Source organism: Chamaea fasciata, unplaced genomic scaffold (genome assembly GCF_029207755.1).
Source record: "Chamaea fasciata isolate MVZ Bird 193981 ecotype frontalis unplaced genomic scaffold, bChaFas1.0.hap1 SCAF_8, whole genome shotgun sequence".
Lineage (NCBI taxonomy): Eukaryota > Metazoa > Chordata > Aves > Passeriformes > Sylviidae > Chamaea > Chamaea fasciata.
This window is the reverse complement of record NW_027094093.1, coordinates 23,805,561-23,818,573: the sequence shown is the minus strand read 5'-3', so window position 1 is coordinate 23,818,573 and position 13,013 is coordinate 23,805,561. Positions and strand designations below refer to the sequence as shown.

Here is a 13,013-nt window from a genome sequence, read left to right as displayed (position 1 = left end):
GCAGCGCCTTCCCGGCGCGCCCCGCGCGCGCCCGCTCCGCGCGCAGGCGCCGGCGCCGGACCGGCCCCGTCCCGGCGTGCCCCGCGCGGCGGGTGAGAGGTCGCGGCGGCACCGAGTCCATGGCGGCGGCGGCGGCGGCTTGAGGCGGCACCGGCTGCGTTCCCACCCTCCCACCATGCACAGCCTGGCCACGGCCGCGGTGAGCGCCCGCCTCCGCGCCGCGCCGGGAGGCGACGGGACGGCGCTGGGGATGGGGCCCCGTTGCGCGGGCCGTGCGCGGAGCGGGAGTGCGGCCGCTTGCGGCTGCCAGGGGAACTTGAGGCCGCGGGTTGGCGGAGCCCCGGTGAGCTCCGTCCCCTCGGCATCGCCGGCGGGGCCCGTTGGCAGCTGTCTGACTCCGGCTGCTCCCCTGGGGCCGCTCCGCGCCGGCGGTGCGGGCTGTCTGCTGTGGCGTGGCTCCGCCGGGGCCCGGAGGGTTTCCCTGCTTGGGTGACCCGGCTGTGCCTCGTGTGCATCACACTGGGCTTTCCCTCCTTCCCCCTTGCCTGCCGTGCTCCCTGCCTGCGCCTGGATGCCTCCTGTAGCGAATCGGTGTTTTAAGGTCTCTTAAAGAATCGCTACTAAAGGAATTGGCAAAAGCAGGATTACAAAAGGAGAGGCGTGACAAATTTCGTTGATAAGGTTTGCACTACTACTTCAAAAGTACATTGAGGAAAAGCGAACAAAAGTCTAAAATTAATCAATCTACAACAAAAATAATAATTAAAAAACATCCACAAAGTGTTGAAGGGGGAAGAGCAGGGAAGAAAATGATATGGATAAGAAAGGGTGGGATAAGAAGGGGTAATGAAGACCCTCCCGCTGAGGCACAAGGTGCAGAGTAGATCTTCTTTTAGCGACCTTAAAACACTCACCTGTGACACCTGCATGCCCGGCCACCTCCTCTGCCCTCCGGGGAGCTGTTTTACTGCTGGCCGTGGATGCAGAGGGAAAGAGTGGGTAGTGAAACGCTCCTCAGGGCAGCAGATGCTGCCTGTTCCTACTTCCCTTTTGCCCCATTGCAGGGCAGTACCGTCCATAGCTGGTGCTTGCCCTCATCCTCCTCAGGAAGCTGCCAAGATTGGATAAGAATTCTCCAAGAAGGAGAAAAGGTGTTTCAAGATTTTTCCTCACGTAATACTGTTGATAAGTTTTGCTTTCCCTGTGTGCAAAAGAGAGTCTGCCTGGTGGGGTTCTGTCCTGGAGCTTGCAGGATTTGTGTGTCCCTCAGGGTTCCCCAGAAATTTGGGACTTAGTGGGAGAAGAAGAAACAATAATGAAATAGGGAATTAGGAAAAAAAATGCATCTTTCTATTTAAACTAAAACAAAAGGACCAACTGTAGAGCCTATGAAAAGCAGTCTGTTCTGGCTAAGGCAGATATTGGACATCATAAATCTAATTGTGTGGAAAATCTACTTAGTGCTCTCTAGGGATCACAAGCACATGACTGTGCTTTTAAGGGGTCGATCCATTCAAGCTTACAGGAACTGAAACTTCCCGTGAGTCTAGAAAAATAGATGGAAGCTTTAGATAACACAATTGTAACAACATTATTGCTACACTGCTTGTCAATCCACCATCCCACATAAAAACAAATTAGCTCTGTTCATTCTCCCTCTCTTTTTGAGCTTCATTGTAGAAGTTAGAAGTGCACTTGTGCTCATAGTTGTAGGAGTACAAGAAACTTGGCAGGATCACTAATTTAGTTTGAGATTTTTGGAAAAATTTACAAATTGAGTAAGTGAGTGTCCTGGTTCTGGCCAGAACACAGTTAATTTTTGCAGTAGACAGGAGGGAGCATAGCCAGGCCCCAGTGATTATTCTGTACCACCTCACATCATTTTTCAGGGAGGGAGGAAGGACTTGATTTGGGTTTGGGTATTATTGGGGGGGGTTCTGTGGTGTGAGCAATAACTTTTCTTTTCTTGTACCCTCTGTCACTAATACTAGTTATTAGTTAGTTTTCTTATCTGTTTGCTGTTCCCAGTAAATTGTTCCTATCTCAACCTGTGATCTTTACCTTTTGTACCTCCAATTCCCCTTTCCATCTTGGGGCAGGGGGACATGGAGGGGAAGGAGGGAGGGAGTGGGTGACAAGTGGCTCAGAGTGGTTTCAGTGGGAACACTAAATTGGAGAATACCATCCCTAAACCATGACAGTGAGAAAAAAGAGGGCAGGAGGAAATATGAACAACTAAAAAAGTATTTGAGCCTTAGAGTACAGGGACTGATAGCACTGCATTTGCTTATGTATGAACATTTAAGTTAAATAATACAACAGAAGTGTCTGGAGGAGAGAGAAATCCCCCAGCTGGGAAAGAATCTCTTTGGATGTGACTATGGTTATAAAATGGGGACAAACAGAGGAGGGAAACCTTTCCAGACACAGAGATAGAAAGCTGTTGGTGTCTGCCAAAAGTTTGCAAGTCTCTCTCCATCCCTCCTGCATCCCCTCTGGGACTGCCTCTGCTGTGTAGCTTCAGGTCTCATTTCAGCCACTTTCAGTTCCTGAGCTCCCCTTTGTTCTCCTGTGTGTCTCAGTGCTGAGCTGCTTGGTGGCAGCATTGGTGTCAGTGCAGTACAGACTCTGCTTGCATCTGTTGTGGGGGGCACATGAAGAGTTTTAGTTGGGGCTAAAAAAGATAGAAATATAGAAATACAGTCCTGTTTCCAGCCAGGATCACCATGCACAGCAGGATGCAGAGCTGGTTGCATGCTGGCTGGGGTGGCTCAGGAGCAGCAAGTACCAACAAGGCTGTGCTTGGCTTCAATATCAGCCACTGCAGCAGTGTTTGAAAGGGTTCTGACCTGGCTTTTACAAGTGTTCACGCAGGGGATTTTAGTGATGGTTTTTGTCTTCCTCAAAATTTTGTCTCTTGAGTCACCAAACTATCTCCTTAGGAAGCCTGCAGAGCATTTGTTTGCACCAAGTGCTGCTTGGGCCAGCAGAGGCAGGAGACAAAGTTTTGGTGGAAGACTTGTGCCTTGCCTTCTCCACAGAAATTCTTTTCCCTCTTCTTCCTCATTTTTTTTAACTGAGAACTTGTTGAACTTGATACTGTTCTTTCCCTGATGTTTCAAGAGAGGCAGAAGCAAAATCAGGATTTCTCCTGAGTAGTAGAAAATGTGTCTTCACTAGGAATACAGATCTACCCTTCTCTGGGCTAATTTTGAACAGGGATCAAATCATCCTGAGATCTTGCACAAAGTCATTCTTGAAAAATTCCCTTTTAGCTCCATGCATGTGAGCAATGTACCTGGTATCATACAAGCCATTGGTAACACCAGCTGTTACTGGCTGTGGCCAGTATCATGCTGACGGTGAACTAAGTGAAAATTTTTCTAGTATTTGTATGAATATTTTTTCATGGTCATTGAGTGAATCTCACTCAATGAGATTGGTAGTTTCCTATGTCATGGGTATTTGTGGAGAGAAAAAGGTAACCTCTGCCTTACTCTGAATCTGTGGAATCATGCACTTGAAGCATGAACTAAATGCAGGTGGAGCAAGTGATAGCTGGCTGGAGTGTGTCTTGCTCCCCAGGAGCTCTGCTGGCACAGATGGGCAGCAGCTTGGCTCTCCCTGCTAAATGAAGTTACAAAGGTACTGCTTGACAGGGGGATTAAGAGAGACTGTCTTAACCAGTCAGGCCAGGAAATAAAGCCTTAGAATTTCAAATAGGTGAAATACTAAGACTAATTAAATGAAGGGATGGATCCGTATCCAGAACATCTTAATAGAGCTTTAGGTCCTGCCCTCTCAGTCGGGTTTCTTTTTCTGTCAGATTGTGGGAATGGTTTGGGTGAGAACTGGATAAAATGTTTGGACTGAAGCTTTCCTGTCTCCCTCCCAGCCTGTGCCAACAGCACTGGCTCAGGTTGACCGTGAAAAGATCTACCAATGGATCAATGAGCTGTCCAGCCCCGAGACACGGGAGAATGCCCTGCTGGAGCTGAGCAAGAAGCGCGAGTCTGTGCCTGACCTTGCCCCTATGCTGTGGCACTCGTTTGGCACGATCGCAGCACTCCTTCAGGTGGGTCAGGCTGTCTGTGTCTTTATTCTGTAGTGCAGCATCAGCATGTTGCAGGGCCTGTGCATCCATGAGGTGGATCTGGGAAGGAACTGGTGGGATCCCTTATTACCATTGCTTGGGAGTATGATCTTTGTTGGATCATGTGGTGAGGGGAGCAGGTTAAGGTTTGAATGCACTCCTGTGACTCCATGTCAAATTGACTCTGACCCAGCTCTGCCCTTTCCTGGAGCTGCATGGTGGCTGCCGTGTAGCTTGAAAGTGATGCTTGGTGAAAGCAGACTGTTACCTGCTGTCACTGCACTTCCTTGCCAGGCAAGAGCTTTGGTATAGCTTTCTGAGATTTTTCTCCTTTAACTTTCCACTCTCTGTTAATTTTTAGGAAATTGTAAATATTTATCCATCAATCAACCCTCCGACTTTGACAGCTCATCAGTCCAACAGAGTCTGCAATGCTTTAGCTCTGCTACAGTGTGTTGCATCACACCCGGAAACGAGGTAAGTGTTTCCAAGTGGTGTGAGTTTTCTGAGGTGTTGATATTGACACCTCAGCCTATGTGTTTGACTTTAGGAGCAATTTAGCTCCTTTACCTTTTTTTACTTGAGAGAAGTGAAACAGACAACAGAGCTGATAGATAGGCAGCTGTCTGCTGCTTTCACTTGTTTGCATGGATTATCAGGATGACAGCTTTATGGTCCTAAATGCATTGCATTCCCTGGATCATCTTGAGATCTTGCAAACTCTTAGAACATTGGGTTGTGGCAGCTTCTGGGAGGTCAGCCAGAACTAAGGTACCCTTAGTACCTTTGTGTTGAGTGCTGTGTGTAAGGATCCTTGAGCTAGCAATTATTTAGACAAGGAGCTTGGTTAGAGCACAGTGTTAATAATGCCAAGGTTGTGGGGTCTATCCCAGTATGGGCACTCACTTAAGAGTTGGACTCCATGATCCTTGTGGGTCTCTTCCAACTTAGAATATTCTGTGAAATCAAAAAAGAACTCCTTAAATTTCAGCTTACAGTTTTTTAGAAAGGGTGGAATGAACAGGACTGTCCTTCCCAGGCAAGCGTGAGGCAAGGGAGCAATAGCAGAGCCATTTTTGGAGTCCTCAGCCAATGTCTGACTTCATGTTTTCTCAGTCTATGCCCAGCCTGTGTCAGTAGGGAAAAATATTATGTTGGTTAAGCCAAAATCAGTAGCTAAAACTCACAGGGAAACTACCCAGAGATCCACAATCTCATGCTTCTGTTACTGCTGCGCAGCAGCATAGCTGAAGTTGATTTTGACCTGCTGCAAAGCAGTGTTAAAGAGCAACCCTCCATGAGATGATATCCAAGGAAATAGGATCGTTTTACGTGACTCACCTTTACATTTAAAGTTTGAAAACTGAAAATGGAAGAAGTATTTTGGATGATTGTGCAACAGAACTTCCCTCTGTTAGCAGAGCAATCTCGAGCATTCTACCTGCAGTTTTTACTTTTCACTACTGCCAGAAGGCCCTGTGAGGACTCTTGGGAAAAGGAGTTGGTGCACAGTTAAACTCTGGTGATTCCTAAAGCTCAGCCAGTCTGTATTTCTGAGAGGTGCTTTTCACAGGCATTGTGGCTAATGATCCTTGCCATTGGGAACCTGCAGGGTGAAATGCAGAAGTTAATGTACAAAACAGAGAGTCTGGTTGGCAGGAGGAGGTTATAAAAACAACAGGGTATGCTCAGTTCCTGGTCAGCTGAGGCAGGAATGCAGGTAATTGACAGATCAGGTGTTAGGTTTTGTGCTGTGCCCAGTGCAGGATTTGCCTCTTGCCTTTCCATCGGAGAATTAACTGTTACCCACTTTTGAGGAGCAGTAGCAATGGGGTCCACCAGGAACAGTCTGAGGTTGTGTGTGGTAATGCTAGATTGTGTGCTCACTTTGTATTCCTTGTTGTTCACATTGTGTGTTCTCTCTTTCCCACAGATCAGCTTTTCTGGCAGCTCACATTCCTCTCTTCCTGTACCCCTTCCTGCACACGGTCAGCAAGACCCGTCCATTTGAGTACCTGCGGCTCACAAGCCTCGGAGTCATTGGTGAGCAGCCAGACTAATGCTGGAGCACTGATCTCCTGCTGAGTTAGAGCAGTTCATGCTGTGGGCGTAGAGACCTGCATGACCAAAGTCAGAGGTCTCTTGTTTCGGGATTTTCCAAGTCCTGTAGTATTAAGAAAAGGAGCTGCTCCTTTTCCATTGTGGAGGCAGACTCCTCTTCCTTTTCACTTATGAAAAAACCCACTGAAGTCTAAATGCATTGCCAGAAGTATGTTTCTTCGAGTACAAGTACCTGGAGACTTGTACCTTCACCATCAGCCCTCCCAGCTAGGCACTGGGATGGGTGGGTGCAGGCTGGGCTTTCTTTGAGTTTCTGTCATTGATTGACTTGGGTATATTTTCCCTGTCTTCCCCTTATCTTGTTTGGTTTTTTTTCCTTTCTTCTTTCTGCACAAATAATTTTTCTCTCAATGCATAAAGAGACTTAAAATGTTTTAAAATGCACTTCTTCCTCCCAGAGGTTGCTGTGGGTGCCATGATCCTCTTGTGCTTGTGTTACTACTGAAGGAGAGCCAAGAGTGCATCCGCTTTCTGAAAAATAAACAACCCCAAATTTTACACTAATTACTTTTACTCTGCCAAAATGATTTCTTCTCCAGCCATGTGCTGCAACATGTCTAGGTTGGCAGTTGCTCTGCCTGGCATTCAGACTGAATGGTTTCTAGGGAGAGCAGAACACAAGCCCTCTTTGAAAGGTGAGACTTTTTGGGGACAGTTAGTCATTTACTGATTTTGGGTTTTGTTTTTCCTTCAAGGAGCCTTGGTGAAAACTGACGAGCAAGAAGTGATAAATTTCTTATTGACAACAGAAATTATCCCCCTATGCTTACGTATTATGGAGTCTGGCAGTGAGCTCTCCAAAACGGTACCTTTTTTTGTTTTTGTTTTAATAAAGACACTTCATTGCTCATCTCTGACTGACCAGGCAGCCAGTGCCCTGCAGAGCTGGCTTCTCTGCCGTTGCAAATGCTGGGACAACAGCATTTTGTGTTGTGGACAGAAATGGGTGGAGTTTTTACCTCCTCAAAAACCAAACAGACCAAGACCTGAGATTGCCTGAGTGGCCTGGCAGTAGTTGGTGTCTTAGGAAACCTGAGTCCAGTCATCTTGTACACTCTGCTTTGTGTCCATCTCTTTTCTTTGGCCAGAGATGCCAGGCATTGTGTACTGTCCTGCATTTTCTTTGGGCTTCTAAACTTTCACTGAGTAAAGCATTTGCTGCCTGCTGGAAGTCTTTTCAACTCTGGAGCTGACTTGTAAAGAGCCCCACACAAAGGCTGTCCCTTTTCATGGTAGATTAGTTGTTTATATGCTTTGTTTTCTGCTTTTTCCCCATTCTAGGTTGCTACATTTATTCTTCAGAAAATCCTCCTGGATGACACAGGGCTGGCATATATCTGTCAGACTTATGAGCGGTTTTCCCATGTTGCCATGATACTGGTAAGATTATTTGTTTTTAAAGTATTCACATCTGTAAAAGAAAAAATTATGCTATAGCAGTCAGCTTCTTCAGCAACTACTTTACTGCTGTCTGGCTGGAGCACAGGATGAGGAAGGGAAGTCATTCTTGGGCTAATTGCCTGTGGCACTGTAGCTCTGCTTCCATGTTTCGTTTGTATATTTCTGGTTTGCATGTCAAGAGAACACATATTAGTTGTGATATACTAAGTCCCTAAGACAAAACAGGTAAACCTCTTCAGAGAAGTAGAAGATTTTCGAGAGTTGTGGTTGTTTCCAGTTGTTGGTGGAATGTGAATTGATTTAATTTTATGTAAGAATGATCACACAGTTTAGATCATGGACCTGTGTCCTACCCCTGTCTCTCACAACATGTTGAAAGGGCAGGGCAAGTATATATCATACTTGTCCTCATAACAGTGCCACAGCTGCCAGCTACTTTGAGCTTTGGATTTCTGGGGCCACTTGTGGGGTTTCTATGTAGTAACCCCCAGTGTTTGTCCCATCCATCCCTTAAACCTGTGGAAACTTTTTGCACCCACCGTGTCTTTGACCAAGGAGTTTCACAGGTTTCCTGTTCAGTGCCTGGAATGCCACCCTCATGTTTTTTCTTTCTGAATCTGGCTCCTACTAGCTGCTGCATATGCTCTAATTTTTGTGTTGGAATACAAAGAGAGCAAACAAGTTCTGTCCATTCTGTGATCCCTGTAAAGGACAAGTTTGGGTACTCCAAATTTGTTCATCCCAGGAGTAAGAGCCCCAGCTTGAGCTTTATCTTTGAGCTTGCCAAGGGGAATACAAATCTACCCTGGAATAGTTATTGCCATGCTTTTGTGTGTGTTTGCTTGCTTTTTAAAGGGTGGTGTCAGGAGAAGAAAATGCAGCAGTAAGTTAGGCACTTAGCAATCCTGGTTCTCTGACTAAATGTTAATATTTTTATTAGGGATGTTTACTTGTCTGTTTTTGCAAATGTAAAGAAAACATTGCCTCCTATTCACCCACAAACAGCAAAATATGAATGATTTTGAGCTGATGTCCCTAATATCCAATGTGATGTGATTTTTGCATTCAGGGAGATCAGCCTTGATGAAAGTACATCTGACTCGGGCAGTGAAGGATGCAATTAGAAACTCAGAGGTAGGGGAGGGAAGGAGACCGTGCCATTCCCAGACATGAATTCTTCCTTGAACACAGAAGGATGTGGGTGTGTAAAGCTGTGTTAGCTTGTGTAGTCCCACTGCTGGGTGAAGCACTGGCAGGATCAATATTCCATAGTGCAAGAGAGAAAGATGAAAATATTAACAGACTTTTTTGTTGTCTATTTCAAAAATCAGGATGGTGTGCTCCTGTCTAATGAGGGTGATGATTTACTTCCATGTCTCCTCATAACTGAGTAAGATGTCACACAAGTATTATATGCTTTTAAAAGAGCAAGTTAATATTTTCCATCCAGGAGCTCTCTGAGGAGCTTGTGGTTACTTACTTTGAAGAAATAATTGGTATCCTAGGGAATTGCTAAGAACAGGAAGCTTGCAAAAGGGCAGATGAGGGGGACCTGCTAATTGCTAACAGCCAGGATGTCCAAATACAGGTGAATTTGACTAATGGGGAAAATGGTTGGTGTTAGCCAATGTAGTTTACAGGAAAAAACCCAACTTGTTGGGCAGATATGATTGACTCCTAAATACAAGCCAGCATTCTGTTAATTTCTTCAGAGCAGGTGTGCGAAGACATTCACTCTGCTCAGCCAGGCACGTTCAAAGGTGCAGCCATGTGCAAAGTCCTACTTAGTGTGAGAAACAGAGGCTGGGCTAGGAAGGTCTGTCTATGCCCTGCTTCCCTGGAACAGCTTCACAAGGCATGTAGCAGGAAGAAAAAATACACTGCTTGGATGCGTGCTAAGACTGGATAAGGATCTTGCTACATGTGGTGTGGGTGAGCCCAGTCCTATGGCCTGGCTTTCCAGGGTATTGCTATTGTGTTAGAAGACTGTTGAAATAAAGGGAATGCATATGAGAGCAGGGGTGTTGCAGAGCCTGGGAACACACCTCATGGTGTCACTCAGCGTGAGCTTATCAAAGTGTTTGGAATGTGTCTTCCATGACAGGGAAATCCCAGGTTCTCTTTAATCTCACAGAGTTGCTAAGTAGTCCTAGGAAGGTAAAAATTAAACAGAAATGAGATGAGCTTTCCCCAAACTGCTGAAAGAACCCTTTCCAGGTCATGGCAAGCTGCTATTCTCAAAGGCATCTTGCAAGCAGCTCCGTGCAGGGGTATCTAGATAAAAGGTAATGGGCTGTGCTGCGTGGGAAACCAGAGTGAGTGTTTTAGTAATCTTTCCCAGCCTCTGTTGATTGTGAAGCTGTTCTTTTAAAGGCTTTAACTGGTGGCACTGGCCTCTGTCAAACAGGGTAAAATGGTCCTGCAGCTCTCCAAGGAGCCATCGGCACGGCTGCTGAAACATGTCGTCCGCTGCTACCTTCGCCTTTCCGATAACCCCAGGTAAACATTTTAGGAGTTTGGGCAGGGGCTTCTCCTGTGCCCTTGGAAGCGCAGTTCTTCAGTTCTTCCCCCCCACCTGGGGGGAATCAAGGTTCCTGCTCTGTCAGCCTTAGCTCAGTGTGGAAGATGAGTGGGGTTTTTGCTTGGATTTTTTTCTTGGTAGTCACAGGAGCTTTTACGGTACATGGGAGAAGCAGTGACTGTTGGGGGATTGTGCAAATTCCAGCTGTGCAGGTTACTACTGCCTGAGCCTAAATGTAGCTTGAACAAGTTACAGAGGAGGGCTGAGGTGGCAGGTACACTATACTCTCCCTCTTCTGCATCAGACAGGCTGTTAGCAGTAGATGAAATTCAGTTGAGAGAATACAAACTGATCTCCTGCTGACCAGTGGCTCTGCCCAAAGCTACTGTGCGTGTATTTGTGGCCTCAGTCTCTACTGGCATGGCATCACTGTGCTGCTGGGTGTTGGGGTGCAGGGGCTGCTTGGCAGGGTTTATTGTAAGGGGTGGGAGCTGTGCTGGCTGAGTGCCACCTGCTGCAGTGCTGCTGCTGCTTTGCTTTCTTTGGCTGGCTCTGGCAGGGAGACCTCCAGGCAAAGGAACACTTTGTTCCCAGTGGGGTTTGCTCCCCTCTTGCCCCTGTGAGTTTATTTGTTGGGCCCCGTTTCTTGTCTCTTGATGTAGGGCACGTGAAGCTCTCAGGCAGTGCCTTCCTGACCAGCTGAAGGACACCACCTTCGCCCAGGTCCTGAAGGATGACACCACCACAAAACGCTGGCTGGCTCAGCTTGTCAAGAATCTGCAAGAGGGTCAAGTCACTGACCCACGGGGCATCCCTCTTCCTCCGCAATGACTGCTGGGGGAGGTGGGGCACTGGGGAAGAAACAGCTCAGGTTTACAAAGAACCAGGAACAGGTGACCTCTTCTGCAACAAACTGGGCACGCCAGCTGGCTGCCGGCCTGTCGGACCATCCTACCCAGCCAAAGGGCTGCTCTGTAGCGGTGCAGCAAGCCTCCGGGGATCCCAACACCAGCAAATGCTGATACTACAGCTTAAAAAAAAAATCAATAAAAACAATCTGTATAGATCCCAGTCTCTCCGGGAGGCTTGGGTGGCATCTCTTCCCCCACCTCCAGGCATGGGGTAGTGCAGATGTCCACTCTTCAACAAACTCAGCCTCTGCCCAAGTGGTGCACGACAGTGGGTATGCGTGCCACGTCCCTCCAGTTCCTTGTCACTTCTTGTTTACATGTCTGTTTAGATGAGTGAACTGAATAAAAGCCGATCCAGTTGTTTTATCCCCTCCTAATATTGCTACTCAGCTGCAGGTAGCCCAGGGACAGCTTTTTTTTCCTGCCAGTACATCCTTGCTCCTGGCATTGCATCCATCCAGCATAGTGAGCTTGTCTCTTCCTTTTCCTTGGTGTGGAGGAGGTGGCTGCAGCCAGGCCACTGCGGTCCTTGCCCCAGGAGGAGGGGTGTATTGCTCGCAATGAACCTATGCGTCATAAGGTTGCTTCCCAGGGCTTTGGGGAAGGAGAAGACAGCAGGATTCTGCCTCTTGTGCTGTAAATAGTGCACTCCCACAGCTGACCAGCGGCCAGGGGCTGATGTGTGCTGGCCTCTCATCTCGACCTGGGAAGGCTGCTGGCTGGCTTATCGCGTGGAGCTCAGTGCGAGGGCACCTGCCTTGAGGTGGTGGGCAGGCCACCGACTGATCCCCTGCCGCCTGCAGGCTCCAGGTATGCTGCCTTCTGCACCCGCTGCTGCCCGCCAGGCGCCACTCAGTCCTGTCCCCTCCCTTCCCCCCTCCTCCCGCTCCTCTCTGCCAGCCAGGTGCATCCATTTCAGCTTTGAAACCTGCCTTGGCATCTGCCATGGCCTCACTGCAATTAAACTGGACCAGCAGCCACTTACCTGCCGCCTCTGTGCCGACGGGCTAATGCAGCCACAGCAGGCTCTCGGAAGCAGTGGAGCAGCTCCCAGGCTCTGCGGCAGCAAAGCCAGCTCTTGGCTGCAGGCAAGCCTGGGCAGCTACTTAATTCTCCCCCCTCTTCGAGTAGCCCATTTTGCTGATCATCTGCAGTGTCGTGCCAACAGTGTCTGAAATCCTACCATTTCCCTTCCCTCCTCTCACAGCCTTGCATAACAAGGGCAGAGCATAGCCTCTTCCTTGCCCTCGGGTTCCCGTTTTATAACCATTGCCCTTTCCCTCCTTTTCACCCTGACCTCGCCCGGGTGTGAAAACGCTTCTGTTTGGTTGATTATTTTTTTTTTTTTAATTCGGATTAATAAATAATAAAACCCCGGTCAGCAGAAATGGGTCCTGGTCTCTCGCAGGGGGTGTAGGGGCAAAGCGGCGCAGTGGGGGCTTATTGCAGATGGGAGGAAGGGCGGGATGTGCCTTCTTGGGGATATGAGCTGGAAAGAGTGGCCTTTCCCAGTGCGAGCTGGCTGTGGCGCCGCATCTCTTCTGGGGCAGGTAGTGTGGAGGGGATGCTGCTCTGTTTTGCTTTGCAGAAAGGCAGCGAGCCTGCCAGGGGGAGAGCACTCGCTGCCTCCCTGAAGCGTCTTTGCAAGCGCTGCCGCACTCTCCCGGCGTCCAGGTCTGTTAGAGTATCGCCCACCCCAAAGTTTAGACCCTGCTCCGCACTCTCTGCCCTCAGCTCGGCCTGCCCTAAGGCTGCTCCAGCTTGGATTCCCCACTGGTGCAAGCGGGTCTGGAGACTGACAGGCTCAACCGGAGGATAAGAATGGGGGGCTCGACCCCAAACGAGGGGAGCCGCAGGGTGCTGCCGGCCCCTCCACCGCCTTCTTCACCCGCCCCCCCCCGCTCCGCCTCGGGAGTGGCGTGACCTTAATCCGAAGCGACCTTGAGAGGCTGCGGCTGCGGGGCGT

The 13,013-nt window shown here is 48.5% G+C and overlaps 1 protein-coding gene across 1 annotated transcript; it reads left to right on the top strand.

The window, feature by feature from the left end:
* Window positions 1-66: 66 nt before the first annotated feature.
* CNOT9 (CCR4-NOT transcription complex subunit 9) lies at window positions 67-12,435 on the top strand. The gene is made up of 8 exons (XM_066190167.1): window positions 67-199; window positions 3,896-4,075; window positions 4,455-4,570; window positions 6,027-6,136; window positions 6,910-7,019; window positions 7,496-7,594; window positions 10,023-10,114; window positions 10,799-12,435. The coding sequence occupies exons 1-8, from the start codon at window positions 176-178 to the stop codon at window positions 10,965-10,967; spliced, it is 900 nt and encodes a 299-aa protein (XP_066046264.1). The 5' UTR covers window positions 67-175; the 3' UTR covers window positions 10,968-12,435.
* Window positions 12,436-13,013: the final 578 nt, after the last annotated feature.